We start from the raw sequence: 26,546 nt of genomic DNA, 5'->3' as shown, positions 1-26,546 counted from the left end.
GAGAATACTATGAAATCTTGGTCCTATTAAGAGATAATCAAAGAGTATGTAAACAAAAAAGGAATTTTAGAGTATGTTAGGCAGTTAGTAATCATGAAAATATTAATACTGATTTTTTGTTTATGGTATTTTTCAACTCTTTAAAAAATTTGTAACTTGTGATTAATAGTTCTATATAAACATTCAATTTTGTATTAGTTTCATATTTACAATTCTGCATTGTTTTTATTAAACAGGGTCCCCATAATGTATAAACTTCAGGCTCACCAAACCCAGAAGTGTCTAGGTACAACATAAACTCAATATGGAGTGAACAACTAGTTTAGAAAATTCCAAATCTATGGTTTTTTCAGTGTCTTCCATAATGCGACCTCAGGTAATCAACTGACTTACTTGGCCAGTGGAAAGGAGTGGAAATAAAGATTAAGAGGTATCAACAACAGACACCCAGCTGTAGATGGGCCAGAAGAACAAACTCTGCCCCCAGTCTAGTGGTATAGAGGAGACACAGACAGAAACCATTAGCAAGCTTTAAGCAAGGGAGCAAGTGTTTAAGACAAGGAGGCAGGTGTGTGGGCAGGGATCTCATTTATCATTAGAAAGATGGTGATGGTTTGAACCCAGGTGATGTTTCTTCAGGATTGCCACTGTTTTGTGTTGACATTCACCAAGTAGAATGATCTTTGCATCATTGGGTACTTTGGGGCACCCTAAGTATGTAGGAGTCAGAGTTTTACTAGCTTCCCCAGCAATCCTTGCTTAGTCAATTGATTCCTATGTCTGCAGCCAAATGCTATAAAAAACTCCAGGGGAGGTAAACTCCTCCCATCCTCCTGGCTTTTCAATTAATCATTTAGATGGGAAACACAAGCCTACTCAGGTAAAAAGACACGTGAACTTCAGGCCAGGATCACAATCCTGTCCCAAATATATGACTTTTCATCCTCCCTCAACCCTTAATGGGGGTGGGCGTGGGGGAGTGTATTTTTAAAAACAAATGATTTTAATTCATTCACCGTTTCCTAGCAACCAGGAAAAAGCATGTTATCCTGATGTCTGTGAGCACCAGTCTGAGACGCGCGGATGCTCCAGCATGCCTCCAGAAGCAGAGAAAGAACAAAAGCACTGGAATAGGTCTCCGGTTGGTGAGCAATTCTCAAAGGGGAATTTGTTAAGAGCAGGCACCTAATAGAATAGCCCAAGAGACCTAATAGAATAGCCCAAGAGATTGCAGGGGTGCAGCAGGGAACCTGCATGGAATGTGCAGATATTCTCCAGGAAATGATATTCCTATAGAATCTGGGGGCTCTGACTTCTAGGGAATTGTTTCAATGAAACAGTTAAAGCCTGAGACAGCTGACATCTTTCCAGTACCTCTTTTGTGTGTGCTTTCAGCCACACACAAAACACATAGCGGTCTTGTTTTCTTTAGAGCTCTATAGTCAGAGAAGAGGGGTAACTGGCAGAATTCAAATCTAGCTGAATCAGAGTCTGTGCAAATGGCCTTCTTTAAACCAGGCGTAGCTACTAAATGCCTATAAATCACTCACTTCTACAGCTGTAAGGAATCTCTCCAATCATGCAATGCTTTTTTTTACAGAGGAAGAAATGAAGAAACATAGAGAGGCAAATTAATTTGTTCAAGGTGCACAGCTAGTTGGTGGCCTCACAGGGTCTTCTGATCTACAGCTTAGTGGTTTGGGAGTGGGATATACTCATATTTTAAAGATCGAAACCTTTGCATATTATACTATATTGAATGGCGGTGGTGGGGGGCAGGGGATGGGGAGGATGAGGGATGATCTAAGAGGAAGCTGTCACAACAACCGAGCAACGCAAATATTATAACTTGTAAGTCTGAAACTCAAAGGGCTTGCTCAGAATTACAAGACAAGAATGGATTAAAGCACATGCTAAGTGTGCCTTAGTCCCCTTCAAGGAATTGAGATAGGCCAAATAGTCTAGCAACAAATGTTTTTCCAAATTATTGAATCAGAAGAATTTTAATGCATGCCAGACTTTATAGAGTTACAGAATGTTGGGGTAACAAGTGCTCTAGGCAATGTTAGCCAGGCCCATCTTTTTAGGATAATACCTGAGGCTGGGAAGCAGAAGATGCACAGCCACGTCAACGAGTGTGGCTTTCCTGGGTCCAGTGCTCTTTCTTCTCTAGGCAATGGGGCCACCTCTATGGCTTGCTGCATTCTCTCCCCGTTGACTCTGTAGGGGGCAATATTATTGTCTTGATACTTAATCAATTTCCTGTGAAATGCTCTTACTTTCTTCCCACTTTCATCTTATCCACATCCCGTTCACTCCCCAAAAACTGAAGCAGATGTAGCAGCAGCAAGAATGATCCAAAATGGCCGGGCACGGTGGCTCATGCCTGTAATCCCAGCACTTTGGGAGGCCGAGGCGGGTGGATCACAAGGTCAAGAGATGGAGACCATCCTGGCCAATGTGGTGACACCACTCTGTCTCTACTAAAAATACAAAAAAATTAGCTGGGCATGGTGGCATGCACCTGTAATCCCAGCTACTTGGGAGGACGAGGCAGGAGAATCGCTTGAACCCAGGAGGCGTAGGTTACAGTGAACCGAAATTGTGCCACTGCACTCCAGCCTGGCAACAGAGTGAGACTCTGTCTCAAAAAAAAAAAAAAAAAAAAAAAATTTATCCAAAATAACGAAGGTGGACTAGGGAATACTTTATTTAGATCAGCGCCATCCTGTTTGCTCTTTGCTTACTGTTAGTAGAGCTGAATCAAGTGAAGCTTATATGGTACCATTTTTTAAAAAACCGTGTCTAAAGTTTGTTTTCCAATCATCTTTAGAGTAGTGATTTAAATACACGTACAATTTTAAAAGTACAAAGGGTAGTATAATAAACACCCATAGGTTTAGAATTCTGGAGTCAATAACTACTAACATTTTGTTATATTTGAGTATTGGGGTTCCTCAGAGAAATTGAATTGACAGGATGTGTGTGGATACACACACACACACACACACGGTGCAGTATAGGCTTAACCATCTCTTTTGCTCAAATATTTTGATTTTAAGGAATTGGTTGACATGATTGTGGGGTCTTGGCCAGTCCAAAATCTGATAGAGGAGGCCAGCTGCCTGCAGACTCAGGGAAGAGTTGCAGTTTGAATCCAAAGGCTACCTACTGGCAGATTCCTTCTTGCATGGGGGAGGTCAGTCTTTTGTTCTATGAAGGCTTTTGACTGATTGGACAAGGCTCACTCAGATAGAGGGCAATCTGCTTTCAAAATCCACTGAATTAAATGATAATCTCATCAAAAACACCAGAAACATCCGGGATAATGTCTGAACAACTATTTGGTCATAGTGGCCCAACCATAAAATAAATTTAAAAATAAATAAAACATCACAGATAGTGGCCCAACCATAAAATAAATTTAATAATAAATAAAACATCACAGATAGATACCCTATTTATACCTCTCCCTGAGTACCCCATTCAACAGTGATGATTTTCTACAGACTCCTTTTTGATGACTTCAGACCTCTTTTGACCCCATCACCTGATCTTCAATTTCTGGTTCAGTGCAGGGGTGGGAATTGAAGACATATTTCCCATAACCACATTTTCTTCCAAGGACCTCCTGGCCATAGGAGGGTATAGATGGAGTCTATGGAAAACTGCATTATGAGCCACTGAGCCAGGGTGAACTCACTGGGAGTTATGCTCACAGAAAAACCCAAACGCATTTAGATCTAGATGGATCACATCCATCTAGTTTGGATGGTTCTGCCCGAATAGTCTCATCAGCTATTACACAAACCATTTTGGTTTTACTTGCTAGATTATTGCAAGGAAGAGTAAATTAAGTAAATAAGTGCTGGAAAAATTTGGAAGGAATAAAAGGTATCAAATAAATACAAAGTACAGTGCATGAGCCTCCAGGCAGCTTTTTGACCTCGAATCTGCTGAATAAGAGGCCTGAATGAGGTGCTCCCTCGGATCCCTTCCAGAGCCTAGGACTCCATGACTGGTATTTGGAGTGATAGCATCCCTAACTCAAATTCTCTCTGATTTGCTGCTGTAGCCTCTAGGCTCCGAGAAGCTGGGTCTTCCCACAGGATCTCAAGTGTACTGTTAGCTGCAGATACCTGCTCAGCTGGCTAAGCCTTTAACATGGAAAGAAGGCTCATAAAGAAGGAAATGAAAAAGCTCTTGTAAGTATGATTGAGAATAACTTTCATTTATGACACTTGGCATTCAGTGGATTTCATGTCATAGATGGCTTGGGTATTGGCAGCGGGTAAAAATCAAAGGAAGAATCTATTTCTGCATGGTAGGAGAAAACCAGAGGGTGATCTGGCCTCTCTCGGTCTCCTGCCAGGGAGGCCTCACATGTGGTGCAAGGCAGGATGCTGAAACTTTTGGGAGGATGTTTCTGCTGGCAGCCTGCACATTCAAGGCATCTGCGTTCTAGAGCCTGAGAGCTGAGCCTATGTCCCAGTCAGCCTGGGTAGGCAGGATGCACCATTGAAAGGGTCTGCCTCTGCTGGTAAAAGGTATACGAGAGATTCCTGAAAGGGCCCAGCATCTGAATTGCAGCCTCCTGCTCTGCCTCTTTTATTGTCAGCCTTATTGACTAAGAAATTCATCTCCTTTTTCTTGACATCTGACCATTTTTAAAACAAACACAGAAAACATCAAGTTTCCTTTGAAAGAAATGTTTTCCTCCCTTGGTAGTTTTTTTTTGACTTGTACTTAACGAATGCTGGTGAAAGATCACAAATCATATAAAAAGAAAAAAGAAAGATTATGTTCTATCTCATATGTGTTATAGACACAACAGTAATACCCTTTTCATAAAAAAGCTATCACCATCCCCATCAAATATCTTTTCTTGGCCTTCTAAGATAATTTTAACAAGCCCTTAAGAAATACTAGAAGAAACTATGAATTTACATATATGTACATATATACATGTATACACATATGTGAATTCATATATAGTACACGTGCACACATATATGTGTATGCACATGTATGTGAATTCATATTCATCTCTTGCTTTTAAGCGGAGATTATATTGGCATCAGACTTCAGGAAAATGAATTTGACCCAAAAGGAAGAAGGGAACTTACCTTTCTAGATTATATGGTAAAGAAAGGCACACTGATGCGAGTCATATTTGTGTTATATGTTAGAGACCAATAGAATAATAAAGAACAAACCATGATCAGGAATGCCAACTCTTTCACATATCTCATCCAAAGATTTGGAATTTCAAAAGTGATATAAATACAAGTTTATATCCAAAGAATACATTTAGGCTACTTTAAAGTATCCTGAAATTTCAGTAGAAATTTAAGAATTTTTTCAATCTAGTTAAGCTTAGTGACTCAGAAGAAAAGATTTTAGAAGCCAGAAATAAACTTATTCTCCACCTTACGTAAAATTGTGAGATGTGCCGAAATCAACCTGGGAGATGCCATAGTCCTTCTTTTCCTGCACGCATTTCCTCTCTCTGACATTCCCAGGGTAGCACCTCTCTCTCTTCTCTCCTCATGGTGCTTATTTTACCTTCTTTTCTTAAAAGTCACTGTTAGGAAAGGATCTGCTAAGGATAAACTAAAGTGGAATCACTAATAAGTTTTCATGCACTCCTCCTCCTAAGGGTATTTGCATTCTAAAGAGAAAAAACCTTATGGAAAAGAATACTTACCTACAGAATTTTATGTATCTGGAATTTATCAACTTTGGACATGCTGCTTGAATTTAACACGGGAAGCAAATGATTATTTTAAACAGTGTGTCTCAATCCTTTTGGTCTTGTAAAACCATTTCTGTGTGTGGGTATTTGGCATATTATTTACTTTCCTGTAAGTTCTGTTCCAGTTGAGTTTAATTTTTAGATAAATGTTATTTCAGCTAATTATGGTTAGACATTTTAAACTGCAGCACTGTAGAATTACCATGTAAACCAAAACTGAATATTAACTCAGCTACCAGAGTATCAGCAACTTCTGTTGTATTTTGGTGGAGGAGGGAGGGATGGGGAAAAAAAAAAGCCTTTTTCTGCAGACTGAGCCTGTGTCACTTCAATGGTTCAATGCTGCTCTCTTGCTTTTAAGGGGAGATTATATTGGCATCAGACTTCGGGAAAATGAATTTGACCCAAAAGGAAGAAGGCAACTCACCTCTCTAGATGATATGGTAAAGAAAGGCATGCTGATGCGAGTCATATTTGTGTTATATGTGTATTAAAGAGACAGAAAAAGGATCTAATTTATACAATAAACAAGGCTAATATTGACACCCATCCCCCAAATGTCCTCTTCCTCATCTTCTCCTCACCCTGAGATTGTTCATATGGTCATTTCAACCCACTAACCAGAAAGCAAAAAGAGAATGAGAAAATAAAAATCATGAGAGTTATTTGCTATTAGGAAAGAAGATTAAAAAGCAAAATCAATGCAAGGCAAAATGTTACATCCGTGGAGTTAAGAGTTTGATAAAATTAGCTATCACGTAGTTCTCAAAATAATTTCTTTACCATTTGCATCAGTGGGGGAAAACCAAATAAATTAAGTAACCCTAAAAATCCTTGGTGTTATTTATTTTGAAACCCAGACTCAGGATCTGAAAGTTCACATCACAGAAATTAAGGAAGAAACCATATAAAGATCTAACTCAAAAGAAATCAGCACATCCTGTTTTTCCACTGCCCATTTACTATCCTTGCACTAATAAAAAAGACTGTCCCTCCACTCCCCTCTCCTCTTCTTCTCTGACTGAAGTAGAGTCAGTCTCACTGGCTTTCAAAACTACCCTGGAGCTAAGGAAACAGTTAAGCCTTATTCTCTCTGTACACATATTAAACAGATAAGTAGATTAGAGCAGTGCTTCTCAAACTTTAATGAGGTCATATTACAAGGCTGTTTTGATTCAGGAGGTGAAATGGGGTGGGCCCACGGCCTAGGAATTTGCATTTCAAATGAGCAAACAGGTGATGCCAAGGCGTCAAACCTCGGATCAGGTTGCAACAACTGGTCATGGTCCCATTCTTCCTGTTTATTTATTCATTTAGGTTCCCTGTTCAGTTTGGTTCAGTCCCTGGAAGAAATAACTCCACTGTTTAAAAATGTTAAAACTTAAGAACGCCTCTACAATAATTAAAAACAAAACCAATCTTCCCTTTTCTGTGTGTGGGGACTGAAAGGAGAGAAGGAATATTTTGATAGACAAATGGTAAATATGCTTACTGAACAGGAACTCTTAGGAATTACTAGGAAAAGGTGGTCACTATGATAAAAATGAGCCTCTGCATTGGTTCTCAGCTTTTTACTATGTGTGCGTGTAAAACTCTCAGCAAGTCACTTACTCAGGTCTATCCCGCTCCCCGCCTGCCCCATCCTTGCTTCATTATAGTTCCTCTACCTGTGATTTCCTTCCCCATCTGTAGGCATTCTCATCCCACAAGCCCCAGCTTCAATGAAGCTTTCGTCTCTGAAGCTTCTTGGGATTCTAGCTATCTCTACAGGTAGACATAAAATGGCCCATCCTTCCAAATTCTCACCACACTGCCCCTGCACCCCTGGAAGCACATTTCTTACATTCTACTCACGGAACCAGAAATTGTTCCCTGCAGCCCTGTTCCCCCAGCCTTACCTTTTTCTATTTTAAAATTTAGGGAAACTGAGGCCCAGAGAGCATCAGTTACTCACCTAAGGATATTCCATGAGTTTTTGGCAATACCTAGATTTGAGCCCAGATTTTCTGATTCCAAGTTTATAATTCTTCACTGATCTCTCCTTTCGTTTCCAAATCACAGAAATCAGATAACTGCTCTAGTGGGAAATAAATGTAATGTCTGAAAGATCCCAAAATATTTCTGACTGATTCATCCCTGTGAGGTGAGGTCTGAGAAAAAAAAAAAAAAAAAAATCCGTCTGAGCATCAGGTTATTAAAGCTAATGATCCTTCCCATTTTGGACATGACAGACTAGAATAGGCTTAGCAGTACCATTGCCATTGGGTCCAGAGAGTACTTCGGCCAATGTCTAAGCCTGTTTCTTTGCTTTCTGTGCTTCTTGCTCCCAGGCACACTATGACTTGGCCATCAGTGTTGCTTTGCAATGGCTGCATCCCTCAGAAGACTTAACTTGGTTGGAGTGGGAGGAACTGTAAGTTGAAATAGGTTTGTTGCTTTCCTCTTTAATTTGTGCCTATGATTAACGATTGAGGAAGTTCCAGCCCTAACATCTTCCATCATGAGGCACTCTGCTTTGAAAACACTACAGGGTGAATATCCCCTTCAACGAGACACCTGAGGAACCTCCACAGTTGCCAACTTGAAGAAGTTACATGTTTCCATGTTTTGCATCTCTACCAATTGACTTCTGTGAGATAAAAGACTTTCTTGCACAGAATGTTGTATCTTAAGGGGCCAGGTGCGGTGGCTCATGCCTGTAATCCCAGCACTCCGGGAGGCCGAGGCAGACTCATTACTTGACGCCAGGAGTTCAATACCAGCCTGGCCAATATGGTAAAACCTCGTCTCTATTAAAAATACAAAACTTGGCCGGGCGCGGTGGCTCAAGCCTGTAATCCCAGCACTTTGGGAGGCCGAGACGGGCGGATCACGAGGTCAGGAGATCGAGACCATCCTGGCTAACACGGTGAAACCCCGTCTCTACTAAAAAATACAAAAAACTAGCCGGGCGAGGTGGCGGGCGCCTGTAGTCCCAGCTACTCGGGAGGCTGAGGCAGGAGAATGGCGGAAACCCGGGAGGCGGAGCTTGCAGTGAGCCGAGATCGCGCCACTGCACTCCAGCCTGGGTGACAGAGCCAGACTCCGTCTCAAAAAAAAAAAAAAAAAAAAAATACAAAACTTTGCCCAGCATGGTGGTGCACACCTGTACTCAGGAGGCTGAGGCAGGAGAGCAGAATCACTTGAACCCAGGAGGCGGAGGTTGCAGTGAGCCAAGATTGTGCCACTGCACACCAGCCTGGGCAACAGAGTGAGACTCCATCTCAAAAATAAAGAATGCTCTGTGTTAGAAACGTGACTGCTTTACTGTGTACATGCCATAATTTCAAACAGTCAGTTCTACGGTTAAAGGCTGTAATCTTTTCCTAAGGACTACCAAACACAAATTCTTAAGCATTTAGGCAGATATGTATCTCAGCTGAGCTATTTGAAGCACAGAATAATTTTCTTTCTGGGATTACTGGCATTTTCTGTCGTGTGTAGGGAGTGTACAGGCAGATTCACTCAATTGGTAAGAACACAGAACTAATGAGGACAGGATCAAATCGCTTATTCCAGAGGCCTGTTATTTTTTTTTTCTACTCAATGGCTCTGGACTACACACTTGATCCTAGAGAGATGTAACAGGGTTTAGCTGCAATGAGCAGAAAATCCAATTTGAACAGCCTTAAGCAAAAAAAGGTGGAGAGTAGATTTTATTGCCCTTGAATCTGAAAAGTCCACGGGTAGGATTGTGTTAGGATTGGTTTAATTCAAAACTCAAACAATGTCATATGGATCCACCTCTTGACTCCATTTCCTCAGGGTGAACATCATTCCTAGTTTCAGCCTATTTCATTATCAGAGTAAGGGTGGAGATATATATATACACACACACACACATATATATATATATATTTTTTTTTTTCATCACATAATTGTGTCTCAGTGGCTGTTACCTGACTTGTCTAGGGTTGGACAGTGGCAGTGCAGGGGAGGTAGAATACACTGACAGCTCAGTCCACAGTGTATTTTTCACCTTTGGAATCTAGGGGTGTAGTGGGCTCCCCTAGAAGCATATAGGCTTACAGTGGGGTTAGGTAGTTCCCCCAAAGCAAATTGCCACAAGAACGGGAAAGGATAATGGTTCACAAAACCGTAAACATCCCCCACAGTGGCCAGTCTGCCAGTCTTTGACTGCTGTGAAGACATGGATAGATGAGGCCAAATTCATCACCATTATTGGAAGGTTAAAAATTCAAAGTTTGGATTTCACCGATGGAGGAACAATCACATCAGTTTTATTAAGATAAATAAGCACACAGCCATTGCAGATTACTTATCGATTATCATCACAACCTCAGCAGGCATCAAAAAGAACAAGAATAAATCCTCCACTTGTATTTCCTATTCCCCATTAGGAAAATGCCATTCCGTGGCAGACCCATGTATCCAAATCGTAGAGAACGAGAAGCTATGATTTTATCATCTTATGCTGGAATCTTAATGGTAAGGAAAAGAATATCATTTGCCTATATGAATATTTCACATCTACTCTGAGCATTTTTACAGTAATGAATATTTACATTATTTTTCAACCAATGTTTCTAAATGTTTAGGAGTTACTAATAGTAAATGCTTCATTTTTTAACGTAATAAAAAGACTAACTTCTAAACTGTATATGAGAACATTTATTTAAGAGGCAAAGAAAAAAGAAAAGAATGAGAGACATAACTAACTGGTATCTGGAAAACTGATTCTTCCATTGATCAGAAGTTATTTACTGTATTTAGTACTTATGATACCCAAGCACAGTTTTAGACATGCTGGAGCTATACTAGCTTTGTGTTGTAATAAAAGAAAAGCCATGGTATGATCATACTTTGTTAATGCTGTTGTTGTTTAACAGAACAGTATCCCGATTGAGGAAGTCTTTAGAATTTATGGGGCTGATTCTTCTGCCAGTTCTGGTACCATCAAGGTAAGGGTGACCCGGGATTGTCAATATAAGGGATTTTTAGAGAGAATTTATTTAGTGTATAAATGTATAATGTCGTATTTTCAGACATCAATTACGAAGTAACAGTTTTGCATCAAAATGTACAAAACCAGACATAATCATTTCTTACCTGAATAACATGTTTATGAAATGCCTTTCATATGTAAAAGACCACGCAGTAATAACAAATGTGTCTCATGTAAGGCTGAGAAGCGTCAGCAAAGAGGCAGCAAAGAGAGTACCAGGCTTGGGGGCCGAATTTTATTCTGCTGTGGTTTTGGTTTTTTTTGAGATGGAGTCTTGCTCTGTCACCCAGGATGGAGTGTAGTGGCGCGATCTCGGCTCACTGCAAGCTCCGCCTCCCGGGTTCACGCCATTCTCCTGCCTCCGCCTCCCGAGTAGCTGGGACTACAGGCGCCCATCACCATGCCCGGTTAATTTTTTGTATTTTTAGTAGAGACGGGCTTTCACCGCATTAGCCAGGATGGTCTCCATCTCCTGACCTCATGATCCACCCGCCTCAACCGCCCAAAGTATTGGGATTACAGGCGTGAGTCACCGCTCCCAGCCAACACTACTTTTATTAAAGACGGGTATCACTACTGGTCTCAAATTCCTGGGACCCAGTAATCCTCGAAATCCTGGCCTCAGCCTCCTAAGTAGCTGCACTGCAGGTGTGAGCTCCACTCCCAGCTCCTCCCATGAAACTACTTTGAAATCATTAGCAGTAGAAGCAGCAGTGACCTGGGAGTTCAGAAACCTGGGTTTGAGTTCTTACTCCACGACTATGAAACCCTAGATGCATCCCTTTCCTCCTTTGGGCCTCCATATGACTGATCTTAAAAAAAAAAAAAAGGTGTTCTGATTAATGTTTAAGACCACTTCCATTTTTGACACTTGTAAATGAATGAACATTAAGTAAACATTTAAATATGAACTGCTATTTAGAGGTGAACTACTGATCCCTTCACCTTCGGATACCTCTAGAAGAGGGAAGAGGGAAGAGGAAAAGGAAGGTGGGGTGGTGAAGGCCATGCAGTGGGAAGGAGGAAGGGGGAGAACCAACGCCCTCATGCCCAGGTCTTCTGCTCACACTGTGGCTTTCCCCGCCCCCACCTGGATTCAGAAGGGAGGGCAGGGCAGGGGCAGGGCCGGGCCACAGGAATGCCTGCCTCCCTTGCTCTTTTACTGCAGATCATTGTGCAAGCACTGGGGTCATGTAGAGTTCAAGAGCCCACCAGGTCCACCTTAGGAGTCAAGTGTTTACATCAAAACCAACCTTCCTATCACCTTAATCCATATGTAACCTGACTGCAGTCCTGAGACTCAAATGCCCTTGATGATTGTGAAAATCAGAACTTTCTCTCTGATCCCTCTCGTTTCAACTCACTTCATTCATTCACTCATTCATTCATTCATTCATCTGTTCATTCAGTATAATTGTAGGTGCAGGGGACACAGTGGTGAGCAAGTCAGACAAGGTAACTTTTTAAGAACTTTTTTTGTAGGCAGGGCGCAATGGTTCACGCCTGTAATCGCAGCACTTTGGGAGGCCAAGGTGGGTGGATCACATGAGGTCAGGAGTTTGAGACCAGCCTGGCCAACATGGTGAAACCCCAACTCTACTAAAAATACAAAAAATTTGCCGGGTGTGATGGTGGTCGCCTGTAATCCCAACTACCGGGGAGGCTGAGGCAGGAGAATCTCTTGAACCCAGAAGACGGAGGTTGTGATGAGCTGAGATCACGCCACTCCACTCCAGCGTAGGCAACAAGAGCGGAAACTCTGTCTCAAAAATAATAATAATAAAAAAATATTTTAGGGATGGGGTCTCCCTATGTTCCACAGGCTGGTCTTGAACTCCTGGGCTCAAGCAATCCTCCCACCTTGGCCTCCCCTAGTGCTGGGATTACAGGCATGCACCACCACACCCAGCCAAGATTACTTTTCCTATAGATCTTATATCCTATATTGGAGCTTACCTTGTCTGACATATAAGCCACCCCAGGCCTGACCCTCCTCAGAGATCAAGATGTTGGTTTTCAAAGAAAGCCCAGCTCTCTGTGTTCCTTGGATAGCCAAGCAAATCATACTGCTTCATTCCTGCTTGCCTTTTTCTGCAGCTTTCTCCCTTCTAGGCTGCCCTTTCTCCTTTTCCCCTACCCCTCAGCACATATACATGCAAGCGTGAGCCCCAAACCCTTCTGTTTCAGTCACTGTTTTCTTCCTGTCATCTTCTGGTACCTGGGAAAGGTCTAGAAAGGTATCAGCACATCTGACTGGTTGGTCCCAACTCACATGACCGAAAGATTAATATGGAAAATCACATCCTCGAGAGGATGGCACTGTGGACCCCTCCAGGCTTGGCTGGGTTATCATTCAAGAAGGTTTGCAAACATGGGTGTCTGAGTAGCTCAGATAAATCAGGTTCATTTAAAGTTGCTAGAAGGCCAGGCGTGGTAGCTCACACCTGTAATCCCAGCACTTTGGGAGGCAGAGGTGGTTCGATCACCTGAGGTCAGGAGTTCGAGACCAGCCTGGCCAACATGGTGAAACTCTACCTCTACTAAAAACACAAAAAATCAGCGGGACGTGGTGGTGCATGTCTGTAATCCCAGCTACTTGGGAGGCTGAGGCAGGAGAATCCCTTGATCCTGGGAGGCAGAGGTTGCAGGGAGCCCAGATTGTGCCACTGCATTCTAGTCCGAGAAACAGAGCAAAACTCTGTCTCATAAATAAATAAATAAATAAAGGTGCTAGAAGGGGAAGACAGACCATGTAGAGGTGGACCAACCAATCTCTACCTATCCATCTGATCACTCATTTATTCATTAAAGAGCCTTTGTTCAGCACCTTCTCTGTTCAGTGACACATAGTCCCATTCTCACAATCAGTGACAATAACCAGCTCAGAACAGAGAGAGATAATATTGTCACAGGGGCTGACTTTTCTTTAAAGCCTTGTATTTGTTTTTTGTCTTAGTTTTTGTTTGTTTGTTTGCTGTTTTTTTCTTGGGACAGAGTTTCCCTATTGTTGCCCAGGCTGGAGTGCAATGGCGCAATCTTGGCTCACTGCAACCTACGCCTCCCGGGTTCAAGTGATTCTCTGCCTCAGCCTCCTGAGTAGCTGGGATTACAGGCATGCGTTACCATGCCTGGCTAATTTTGTATTTTTAGTAGAGATGGGGTTTCGCCATGTTGGTCAGGCTGTTCTCGAACTCCTGATCTCAGGTGATCCACCCACCTCAACCTCCCAAAGTGCTGGGATTACAGGCGTGAGCTACTGCACCTGGCTGCTTGTATTTGTTTATTGCTATGTGATGTGAATAATGGCTCGATTTTATATACATGCACACACACACAAACATACTATATATACATACATGTGTGTATATATATAATTGAGCCATTGATTACTATACTACGATATATGTATACATATCTGTATATATGTATACATATGTGTATATGTATATATAATATACAGATATGTATACATATGTATATATACTATATGTATATGTAGTATATATATAGATATGTTATCCGAGAGGCAGATTGTGTAATGTTAAGCACTAGGATTCCAAAGCCTGGCCTCCTGGGTTTGAATCCCAGCTCCACAGTTACAAGCAGAATAATTCTGGGCAAATGTTCTAACCTCTCTAATTCTCAATTTCATTTGTAAAAACAGGGACGCAAAGATGGGGTTGTTGTGGGAATGAAGTAAGTTAGAATCAGTGAAGCCCTTAGTGTTTGGCACATGGTAACCTCCAAATAATAGCTTTAATTAAAGTTCTGGTACTCAGGGAATGGAGGTCTGGGGCTGTCCTGTGCACTGTGGGATGTATCACAGCATCCTTGGCCTCTACCCATTAGATGCAAGTAGCTTCTCGCCAGTTGTGACAATTAAAAATGTCAGCCCGGTGCCATGGCTCACGCCTGTAATCCCAACACTTTGGGAGGCCGAGGCGGGTGTATCACTTGAGGTCAGGAGTTCAAGACCAGCCTGGCCAACATGGTGAAACCCCATCTCTACTAAAAATACAAAAATTAGCCGGGTGTGGTAGTGGGTGCCTGTAATCCCAGCTACTCAGGAGGCTGAGGCAGGAGAATTGCTTAAACCCAAGAGGCAGAGATTGCAGTGAGTGGAGATAGTGCCACTGCACTCCAGCTTGGGCAACAGAGGGACACTCCATCTCAAAAAAAAAAGAAAAGTCTCTAGACTTTGCCAAATGTCCCCAGGGAGGCAAAATCACATGAGATTGAGAACTACTGCTCTAAATATTCAAAAATTAAATAGCTAATCAAGTATCCACGTGTATTATTAACACAATGTGAACTTTGCCTCTTTTGGACAACCAGTTATCACAGAGGGTGTAATTTGAGTTACCAATACGAGAGCCTAAGAGTCTGAGGATCTGCCCCGTGAGCCTCACAGGCTCCCCACTTCCAGAACGCCAGTTCAGGCCTTACTCTTGGAGCTACACATCAGCTGCACTCAGGGACTTTTGCCACATCTTGAATTAGGAATTAGCAGAACCTCTCAATAGGAATGTAGCATTTCTAAGACTGAATTGTAAGGCTATTTTAAGAATCTTTTGGAATTTAACATAATTTCAAAAAATGGTTTTAACTAGAAAGAGGAGTTTAAAAAAAAAAAAAAAAAGATATTGCCAGAGATTCTTCTTTAATTGTTACATATATCTGAATGATTCCTTCCGATAAAATGTCTCCTAAGCAACGGCTAAAATCCTTCCCAACCAAAAGCTTAAAACTCTGTTGAATACTAATCAGATTATGTAGAATTTCCTGCAACTGGAATTGGCCACATGACACAATATGGGTACTGTGCTAGGCTTGATGACTTTCTCCGGGGGTATGTGCTGCCACCTGATGGTAGAAAGGCGTCATAGGCGCGGGATTGCTCACCAACTCAGCCTCAGGTTCTACCTCCTGAGAGGGAGCGGATTTTTGCTGTAGGGAGCTTTTTTCTGCTGAGGATTCTGGACTCCTAGAAAAAAATCAACTAAAGGCGTTATGCAAGTGAGGGTTATTGACAACTAGCCCCGGATAAATATAAAATGTCTTACTCTTTTTTTTTTGAGACAGAGTCTCACTCTGTCACCCAGGCTGGAGTGCAGTGGTGCCATCTTGGCTCACTGCAACCTCTGTCCCCCGGGTTCAAGTGATTCTCCTGCCTCAGCCTCCTGAATAGCTGGAATTACAGGTGCGCGCCACTGTGCACTGCTAATTTTTTTAAATTTTTAGTAGAGAGGTTTTGCCATGTTGTCAGGGCTGGTCTTGAACTCCTTACCTCAAGTGATCCACCCCTCCTTGGCCTCCCAAAGAACTGGGATTACAGGCTGAGCCACCGCACCCAACCGTGTTTTATTCGATTTTAACCTGAAGAAAAGAGAACATAAATCTTCCTTCAACAAATCAAACAAAAATAAAAATATTCTTCGGCTCCATTTGATGGAGAAAGAAAGAGACAGAGAGAGTGGAAATGTGCACATCAGAGAGAGAAAAGAGACAAAGGCAGGTGGTCAGACAGCACTAGAACCTCTGCTTCCCTTCTTTCTTCATGAAGCCGGACCCCAGCGTCTGACTGGCTATCATTTGAGTCCATCTGACTGGCTATCATTCGAGTCCATCCTAACTGACATCCAAGTCCAGAGCATGTCACAGGCAAACAGAATGATGTACAGTCCCAGCTTTGTCACTTGCTAGCTGTGTGTCTTCAGATAAGTTATTTCTCTCCAAGTCCCAGTTTCCCCATATGTAAATAGGCATGTCTAAACAGGCATGATTACACTTCCCCAAACACACCTGATCACTCTGAGGACTCATCAAGATCGCACGTATCGAGTACACGATGGTGGCACCAGGGGACCTTCCATTTTAGTGCTGTTATTTCCAAGTTCACCCCCACTCGGATGGCCAGCCTCCTTCCTCCTGACAGCAGCCTGGTCCCTTCGTGATAGGCCTGGCTTCCACCCTCTCACACTTACTCCAGTAATTTGCCAAGCATCTTCTCTTTTTGGAGGATGCTGACTCAGACTGAATTGTGCAGAAATTTTAAAATGTTTTCATGATAAGGGGAGGGACCTATGTTTGAAATAAAAGTTCAATATTGACAGATCTTAATCATGAGGAATTGGCCGGATGCAGTACCTGTAATCCCAGCCCTTTAAGAGGCTGAGGCAGGAGAATCACTTGAGCCCAGGAGTTTGAGACCAACCTAGGCAATGTGGCAAAAACCTGTCTCTATCAAAAAATACAAAAGTTTGCTAGGTGTGGTGTTGTGTGTCTACAGTCCCTGCTTCTTGGGAGGTTGAGATGGGAGGATCATTTGAGCCTGGGAGGTGGAGGCTGCCGGGAGCCAAGATCTCGCCACTGCACTCTAGCCTGGGTGACAGGGTGAGACCCTGTCTCAAAAATAATAATAATAGTAAACGAGGGATTAAAAACACACTTTCAATATTAATTGTGTCCAAATGAACACTTACCAATATATATTTAAAGGACAAAGACCAAGCAAACCAACAAATCCAAGTGTGTAAAATGGAACAGTATCAACAGCTTTAAAGTTCTCTGTATACCCTCTCCTGTCTCATACCCTTCCTTTCGCCCTAGGTTACCACTATTTTGAATTATGTGTTGATTACTATATTTTACCTCTTTATAGTTTTACCACATATGCATCTCTAATCTATATATTGTTTAAGTTTGCACTTTTTGAGTTTTTATAAATAGAATATTAGCAAATGTGTCATTTAATGGTTTTCTTTTTTTATTCAACATTATGTTTGAGAAACTTATTAATACTGCTGCACTAACATAGCTATAGTGTCTTTTCACTACATATAGTATTCCACTCTAGGAATATACCACAATGTTGTCATCTATTTTTCCATTTCAGGCACTTGAGTTTTTTTTTTTTTTTTTTTTTTTTTTTTTGAGACGAAGTTTTACTCTTGTTGCCCAGGCTAGAGTGCAGCGACACCGTCTCGGCTCACTGCAACCTCTGCCTCCTGGGTTCAAGCAATTCTCCTGCCTCATCTTCCCGAGTAGCTAGAATTACAGGCATCCGCCACCACACTCACTTAATTTTTTTGTATTTTTAGTGGAGACAGGGTTTTGCCATGTTGGCCAGGCTGGTCTTGAACTCCTGACCTCAGATGATTCACCCGCCTCAGCCTCCCAAAGAGCTGGGATTACAGGCATGACCTACCACGCCTGGCCGAGTTATTTCTTGCAAAAGCAAAAAGCGTTGCACAGCAAAAGAGTTTCTGTGTGGTATATGCCTAGGAATGAAATTGCTAAGCCGTGAGTATAAGCATCTTCAACTCTCTACATAAGGCTAAATTGCTTTCCAAAATGGTTGTGCCAATTCTATTTCTACCAGCAATGCAGGTTATCTACATTGGCTTTTTCAGTTTTGTCAGTCTGCTAAGTGTATTATGGTATTTCACTGTGGTTTAAATTTGCATTCCCCTGATTACCAATGGACAACTATTCACATGTTTCTTCTTCTGTAAAGTGCCTGTTAAAAACTTTTGGCCAGATGAATAAACCAACATTTCTGCATTAGGTGGGCAGGGGGAGCTCTGCCAGCAAGGGAGAGTGGGAATGGGAGGACATCAGGAGACATTTCTCAGAAGCGGTGACATTTGAGTTACATGGTAAAAGAGAGGTAGGTGCCTCTGGGCAGAAAAGGAGGAAATGGCTATAAAGGGAACTATGTGAAGAGTATCTGTGTGTGACAGGGCATTCTAGGCAATGGGAACCAAGTATAGGAACAAAAGGCCATGTGTGCAAGTTCACGTTCATATGCTTCACACGCCCATCAATGGACTGTGAGTACTGTCAGTACTCAAGAATTGGACTCAAGGATGCAGAGTTGATTAAACAGGCCAAATGCTGTAACTAGCAGGTGTTCATGCCACAAAGGATGGACAGATTTTAAAAGTAGGACTGTTTTCCTTTCAGATTCCCCGAGTTTCATCTCTCCGCCTCTCCTTGCACCCTTTTGCCATGTTAACAGCACCCAAAGCAGCAGAATACGCCCGCAAACAGAGTAAGCCTGGTTACTTTCATCTGCTTAGAGGAATGTAAGTAAAACTAGGAGATTAGGAAATAGCCTCACCAGGTAAGGTCAAAATTGTCATGGGAATTCGATTTCTGTGTCTCATTGAATTTGAAAGAACCAGGGGCTCTTAGGGCTTAATTTCCCTCCATTACTGAAATCAAGGAAGTCTTATTTCTCACATGCTTTGGTGATGGGAGCAAAGCACTCCAGAAGCAAAGGATCTAAAACTGTGGGCGGGCTGGACAGGGTAGCTCACACTGGTAATCCCAGTGTTTGGGATGCCGGGCTGAAAGGATCTCTTGTGTGCCCAGAAGTTTGAGACCAGCTTGGGAAACTTAGTGAAACTTCATCCCTACAAAAATAAACCGGGCACAGTGGCTCATGCCTGTGATCCTGTAATCCCAGCACTTTGGGAGGCCGAGGTGGGCGGATCACCTGAGGGTAGGAGTTTGAGACCAGCCTGGCCAACAGGTGAAACCCCATCTCTACTAAAAATACAAAAATTAGCTGGGCGTGGTGGCAGGCGCCTGTAATCCCAGCTACTCTGGAGGCTGAGGCGAGATAATCTCTTGAACCTGGGAGGCAGAGGTTGCAGTGAGCTGAGATTGCGCCATTGCACTCCAGCCTGGGCAACAAGAATGAAACTCCATCTCAAAAATAAATAAATAAATAAAATAACTGGCCATGGTGGCCCGCTCCTCTCGTCCCACCTACTCAGGAGGCTGAGGTGGGAGGGCTGTTAGAGCCCAGGAGGTGGAGGCTGCAATGAGTCGTGATGGAACCACTGCACTCCAGCCCGGGGAAAAATAATTAATTAATGAAATTAAATTAAATGAAACTGTGGACATACACATTTTTTTTAAAAGTTTTATATACAGATATGGTTACTACATCTGTCTGTAGGTGTCAAGTCAAGAAAGGGAACAACAAATAAAAATGCCACCAGCAGCTCTACAAAGGAAGCAAATGCCACGGAATGGAAATCATCACAAAGGTTTTCAGACACACAGCCAAAGAACAAAGTAGGTGTGAAATTGTAAATTGGACCAAACTGATACCAGCTATTTTGGGAGTACTTTCCTGATAGCGTGGTTAAAAGTTTAGCCTTTGGAGTCAGATGCTCTGGGTCTGAGCCATTGCACTCCAGCCTGGGCAACAAGAGCGAAACTCCATCTCAAAAATAAATAAATAAATAAATAAATAAATAAAATAGCTGGCCGTGGTGGCACGCTCCTCTAGTCCCACCTACTCAGGAGGCTGAGGTGGTGCCTCTAAAGCCCACTGCTTACCAGCTGTGTGACAGCAGGCAAGCTAAACTCTCTGTGCCTTAGTTTCCTCCTCTGCAAAACAGGAAGAATAATGATACCTACCTCTTAAGGTTGTTGGGGTGATTAACCGAGATTATTCATGGTAAAAGTTTAGAACAGTGCTTAGCACAGAGTAAACCCCAAATAAATACTAGCCATTATTATCTTTTCAGCATTTGAAAAATACTATCCACAAGTTAATTGGCTGTTACTCTGTTGATGCAAATAATACGTTGAGGAGAAAGTTTGTATTAATATCTGTATCCAAAATGTTCCTATTCTTGATTCCTCTCTCAGTAATAATAATTTTCTTTTTTCCTGCTTAATGTCTCCCCTGCTCCTGCCCATCTGATTCCCGATTTTTATGTGGCAGAATTCAGAGAATGGTCAGAGACGGACAGGGCTGGAAAGAAAGGAGACAGGGAGGAGGGCTCTTTGTTCTTCCAGCTCTGGGCTCTCAGCTGTAACGTGCAACGTGAAAAGAAAATTTCAGAAGTCAGAGAGACTTCTCTGATTAAAAGAATAAAAGCTGAGAGGGGAGAAAATCAGAAAAGTGGTACAGGGTGGGTATCTGGGATATTTTAGAGTTTTGTTGAATGGGAAATGTTAGATATGCTGGAAGGCTGTAAGGTAGAAAGGGGGAAGGGAACTTTGAGAACTGATATGCTGACTTATGATTGGGTTTGCATCAGGAAACAAGTGACAATTGAAATTTATTTTTATTTAGTTTGGCTGTTGTGCCATCCATTTTTAAACTGAATCTCTGAATAGACTGGACTACATGAGGCTTAGGATTTATTCAGATTTCAGAGGCAAACTATCTTCTCTGTCCCTTATATCTGATTAATTATAAATGTAACCTTATCATAGCAACTGCTTTAGCAACTGACTGAATTCTTTGGTCATATCAGGGTTTTAATAAATGTTATTCTGATAACAGAACAACTGCACTATTTGGAAATTGTCACCATATTCAATTTTCTTTCAAACGTATTTGCTATAATAAGATTTGAAGGTATTGGATTTTTTTTCTTTTCTTTTTTTTTTTTCCTTTTTTTTTTCTTTTTGAGACAGTCTCGCTGTGTCACCCAGGTTGGAGTGCAATGGCACAATCTCAGCTCACTGCAACCTCCACTTCCCGAGTTCAAGTGATTCTCCTGCCTCAGCCTCCCGAGTAGCTGGGATTACAGGCATGCCCCACCACATATGGCTAATTTTTGTATGTTCAGTAGAGGCGGGGTTTCACCACGTTGTCCAGGCTGGTCTCAAACTCCTGCCTCAGCCCCCAAAAGTGCTGGGATTACAGGCATTAGCCACTGTGCCCGGTCGAAGGTATTAGACTTTCTAGAACTATAGCTTTGTTTCTGAAGAATTTTTTGAAGAATTTGAAAAATGAGGTCATTTTTTATACGTGTTTGGAAGCAGCAAGTTTTAGAGAGCAAAACAAAGGAACAATGAAAAAAACAGTAACAACTCCAGAAATCACACACACACACACACACAATCTAGACTTCAAACTTAATCACACACACAAAAAGATCTCTGAAATAGGGGTTTACAGAAAACCCCCAAAGCCTCATCAATGGACCCTATGTAAGGAAAACCTACCCCTAAACATTACTCATTGGTATCTTATTTTTAAATATAATTTTGTTCCATATATGTTTTCTTCCACAACCACTGAAGATTGCTGGATTCTTGATGGAAGCATATCTTTTATTTCCTTAGTATTTCTCACACGTATATGAAGTACTTTGCAGGCAGCAGAGATTCAGTAACTATTTTTATTTAGTGAATTGGCAGTAGGTAGTAAGTGAAGAGTCCTTAGGTGACGGTTCTCAAATCTCTGTACCCTGTCTATAGTATCAAAGGCTCAGTTCTGGGGACCAGACCTTTCTATAGGCTGACTGATGCTTGCGAGCCCAGGAGTGTCAAAAGAAAAAACGCCCATGTTTTAGTAGGGCCCCAGGCCCTGAGATGAATCCCTTCCAGAAAGGCCCTTTCTTAACAATCAAACGACAGAAAACCCTTTGTGTTTTTTCTTTCACACTTTATTATTTGTGCATTTTAGGCATTTTTTCAAACTCTTGGGTAATGTATCTTTTAAACTAGTTTTAAAAATTTTAATAGTGATACATGCTTATAAGTAAAATTTTCAAGCCATACAGAAAATATAAAATGAAAAGCAAAAGAACTCCCTCTTCTTCACACCCCTTTCCCACTTTTCAGAAATAATCACTGTTAATATTTCTTGTGACATTTAAATATTTGCTACACATATACATATAAATATACATATATGTATGTCTCACTGGTTTTTTATAATTCTTTCAATATTAAAGGAATAAATATTTTATTAAATGGATGAAAAACATGCTTTCACACCTTGGTATTTGAAGAATATTTTCATTTTAAATACTTGAGCTTAATATTTTTCCTTTTTGGCTTGTAGATATTATATGTCTTTTAGCTAAAGAACAATTTTTTTAACCTCAAGATAAAACAATGCCTCATTCAGACTTTTTTATTTATTTCCAGCCACCGAATTTCTTCATAGAGTAAGAGAAAATAGGAAATTATTTTTTAAAAAAAATCTTGGCCAGGTACAATGGCTCATGCCTGTAATTCCAGCACTTTGGGAGGCCAAGGCAGGCAGATTACTTGAGGTCAGGAGTTCAAGACCAGCCTGAACAACAAGGCAAACCCCATCCCTACTAAAAATACAAAAATTAGCTGGGTATGGTGATGCACACCTATAATCCCAGCTACTAGGGAAGCTGAGGCATGAGAATTGCTTGAACCCTGGTGGCAGAGGTTGTAATAAGCTGAGATTGCACCAGTGCACTCCAGCCTGGGCAACAGAGCGAGACTCTGTCTCAAAACAAACAAAGAAACAAACAAACAAACAAAACCCTCAGTGTTCTGGGAAACAGTTTGTTTGTTTGTTTGTTTGTTTTTTTGAGATGAAGTCTTGCTCTGTTGCCCAGGCTGGAGTGCAGTGATGTGATCTCGGCTCACTGCAACCTCTGCTTCCCAGGTTTAAGCAATTCTCCTGTCTCAGTCTCCTGAGTAGCTGGGATTACAGGTGTGCAAACACCATGCCTGGCTAGTTTTTGTATTTTTAGTAAAGACAGGGTTTCACTATGTTGGTCAGGCTGGTCTCGAACTCCTGACCTCGTGGATCCACCCACCTCGGCCTCCCAAAGTACTGCAATTACAGGTGTGAGCCACCGTGCCCAGCTAGGGAACAGTTTTAAAGATTTTTTTTTTTTAATTGCATTGTCCTGGGAAAGCGTCAGTAGTGGGCACATTACTAGGAAATAAATTTGGAATGAACAGGACCATACCAAAGAGCTAGAATACAGCACACTTCTTGAATCCAGGCTACCCACTTAATAACTTGAGTGAGCTACCTAATCTCTCTGTGCTTTAGTTTTTCATCTCTTTAAAAAGTCATGATAGTACCTACCTCATAGGGTTGCTACAAGCACTAAATAAGTTTTATGTGTAAAGGCTTAGAAAAGTGTCAGGACAAGCCGGGCGTGGTGGCTTATGCCTGTAATCCCAGCACTTTGGGAAGCTGAGGCGGGTGGATCACGAGGTCAGGAGATCGAGACCATCCTGGCTAACACGGTGAAACCCTGTCTCTACGAAAAAATACAAAAAATTAGCAGGGCGTGGTGGCGCCTGTAGTACCAGCTACTCGGGAGGCTGAGGCAGGAGAATGGCATGAACCCGGGAGGCGGAGCTTGCAGTGAGCCAAGATCATGCCACTGCACTCCAGCCTGGGTGACAGAGCAAGACTCTGTCTCTCAAAAAATAAAAAGAAAAGAAAAGAAAAGTGTCAGGACAGTGGCAAGCAATAATATAATCACTCTCTTTATCACCACTCATGAAAAATTCATGCTATCGTGGAAAGAAATGAGACATAGAGAGAGGACAATTTAAATTTAAATCCAAAGCAATACATCAGAAATTCAAAATAGTATCCTACAAGCATAATACGTAACTGCTAAAAGGCCAAAAACTGATTTGCTTTGGGTAGTACTGGTTAAGAGAAGTATAACTTTTAACGTGAAAATAACTTCAAACTTAGAGAAAATTTGCAAGAATAATATACAAAAAACCCACATATTCCTTTTATGCAGAGTCACAAATTGTTAATGTTTTGTTCTATTAGCTTTATTATGTTCTGTCTTTGTCTCTCTGTATATAGATAAAGATATATAATTTTTTTTCTGAGCCATTAGAAGTTATATATACTCTACCACTTTACCCTATGTCCCTAGGTGTGTATTTCTTAAGAACAAAGTCATTCTCTTAAATAACCGCAGAATAGTTATCAACTTCAGAATATCTATTATTGGTACTTTTATTTAATCTACTCTCTATACACCAATTTTGTCAATTGACCCAGTAATGTTCTTTTTAAGCTTTTTTTTTGCTTCTGTATAAGATCCTGTATGGGATCACATATTGTATTTAGTTGGGAAATATAACTCAATTTCCAAATATATCAGAATAATTCTACGAAAATTCCTTTGTAATTACATTAATCTAATCTATCTTTGTCAGTAAGTTAGTATCTGATATTTGACCTTAACTTCCTATAGACTTAAAGCTAATGTTTGTATCCATGTTAAATTGATGTGCTTGATACCAAAATCATCTTTTATTCTGCAGGTCACTTAGAAAATTGGAATTGTACCATGGAACTTCATAATAGATTCTCTGGGAGCAGATGAGAAGCATCATCTTAAAACCACAGCTTTTGCCAGTACATTTTTCTTTACAACTAGTTTTTGATATAACTGCATTGAAGTGTTTTGATGTTGAGCTTTCTTCTTTTAGAAGCATATTACATGGCTACATTTTGTTAAAAAAAAAAAAAAGTATGATCTTATGCTACTTCATTGTGACTGGCAGACTGCTGGAGAATTCAGAGAGTATATAGTATTTCTGTATTAGAGCAAGCTGGCTTTGTAGCATATTTTACAAATGTGTGGCATTAAATATTGCACAGAGATGGAGTGGGAGGCAGATTTTCAAAGAGTTAATCCAAAATAAAATTAATCTGTCATTGATTGCCTTTACTGTGTTCTCATATGAAAAAATGTTTAAAACTCATTTCAATAAAGCATTAAAAGAAAACTGAATACAGGCTTTCTCTCAGTAGACTATAAAGACTACTAGGAGAGAAGATGTTCTGGTCTTTTAGTACCTTTCCAAAATGCTGATTAGGCACATGGCTTAGCCTGTCAATGTATGTAATAACAACTTGATCACATGAATGTCAGTGTGCATGCTACATTTCTTCAGGTTCTGGTGTGCCATCTGTCTACAGAACAGTTTTCATCAGCACGTGCAAAAACACAGATGGGGGGTGTAGACTTTTTCTGAAAATGGTGGTGTATTCTCATGCAGGGCTGGGAGACCAATGCAACGTTTTCCACACTGGGTTTGATTATGGTTGTAAGATTTACCAGTAGGCCTGCAGCTAATTAGAAGGGAGGCAAAGGAGGGAATCAGCAACCTGTGGTCCCTGCATGCACTGCTAGGTGTCTAGCTTCATAGGACGTCGCCCAGTTTTCTTTTGCCTAGCTCTGCTAGTTATTTTTTTCTTGGTAGCTATTGCTGTCTCTCCTTTTACCACCTGCGCATTTGCCTTACATGCTGCCTGAGGATTTTCACAAATGACATTGTGAATGTGTTGCTAGCTGTGGTCAAATACTCTTTTAGAATACCTCCGTGGGTCTAAAGCACAAAGGTGTTTGATTTCATCTTCCTACATACATGTGGAATGACAAAAGACAGTCTGGGGTTTGGAGTCTTCCTCCACCCTTGCACATCTGAGGAGTGCTTCTAAATCAATACGTTGGCAGCAATGGAGAAGGCTCTCAGGCAGTCACTTGGGTTCAATGAAACAGTGATACTATTGAAAGGAAAAACACAGGCAATCATCATGCTAATTTTAAAAAACAAAAGCAATGCTAGAAGGAGGGTGGCAGGGGGAGGGGAGTGGAAGGATCCTGCGTATTCTTCTGCTCTTTGAGCCTCTCACAGACTCTCAGGTTACCTTTTTATTTTCAGCTCAAGAAGTGTTTAATCTCCAAGCAAAATATACCTGCTTCCAGTATTTACTGCTTTTCACCAGCACCTCAAAGTCATACATTTAAAGATTGATTTTATTATTTTTTCATCTCATGAAATTGTTATCTTTATAATAGAATTTTTTTCCTGTCTGGCTGAAGATGGCAGATGTAATAGAAAATTAAGAAAACAGCAGCAAAAAACAAAATAAAAAAAATAAAGCTAAGATCTATAATCTTGCCATTTATTGATTACCATGATTGATATGTTAGTATAGTACACACTTCTAATCTTATGTTTTCCCTACCTAAATATACGCAAAAT

General features: G+C 41.2%; 1 protein-coding gene across 8 annotated transcripts; it reads left to right on the top strand.

Annotated features, from left to right (window-relative positions):
• Positions 1 to 1,067: 1,067 nt before the first annotated feature.
• C12H2orf80 (chromosome 12 C2orf80 homolog) lies at positions 1,068 to 25,283 on the top strand. 8 transcript variants are annotated; one of them, XM_045367605.2, is made up of 9 exons: positions 1,068 to 1,141; positions 4,110 to 4,205; positions 6,117 to 6,198; positions 8,086 to 8,168; positions 10,156 to 10,243; positions 10,645 to 10,716; positions 18,726 to 18,813; positions 19,729 to 19,847; positions 24,816 to 25,283. In XM_045367605.2, the coding sequence occupies exons 2-9, from the start codon at positions 4,165 to 4,167 to the stop codon at positions 24,822 to 24,824; spliced, it is 582 nt and encodes a 193-aa protein (XP_045223540.2). In that variant the 5' UTR covers positions 1,068 to 1,141; positions 4,110 to 4,164; the 3' UTR covers positions 24,825 to 25,283. The 8 variants fall into 8 exon arrangements, with proteins under 8 accessions (XP_045223540.2, XP_015288162.3, XP_045223539.2 ...); XM_015432676.3 differs by having other exon boundaries at positions 4,076 to 4,205; XM_045367604.2 differs by having other exon boundaries at positions 1,068 to 1,145.
• The last annotated feature ends 1,263 nt before the right edge of the window (positions 25,284 to 26,546 follow it).

Source organism: Macaca fascicularis, chromosome 12, assembly GCF_037993035.2.
Source record: "Macaca fascicularis isolate 582-1 chromosome 12, T2T-MFA8v1.1".
Classification (NCBI taxonomy): Eukaryota; Metazoa; Chordata; class Mammalia; order Primates; family Cercopithecidae; genus Macaca; species Macaca fascicularis.
This window is presented reverse-complemented; position numbering and strand designations above follow the sequence as displayed.

What these genes read in the sequence shown, in the direction of transcription:
- C12H2orf80 (XM_045367605.2), top strand. Translation starts at nt 4,165, where the DNA reads ATGGAAAGAAGGCTCATAAAGAAGGAAATGAAAAAGCTCTT. An exon ending in TGGTTGGAGTGGGAGGAACT is followed by an intron (nt 8,169 to 10,155) that starts GTAAGTTGAAAT and finishes ATTCCCCATTAG; the next exon opens with GAAAATGCCATTCCGTGGCA. An exon ending in CTTATGCTGGAATCTTAATG is followed by an intron (nt 10,244 to 10,644) that starts GTAAGGAAAAGA and finishes GTTGTTTAACAG; the next exon opens with AACAGTATCCCGATTGAGGA.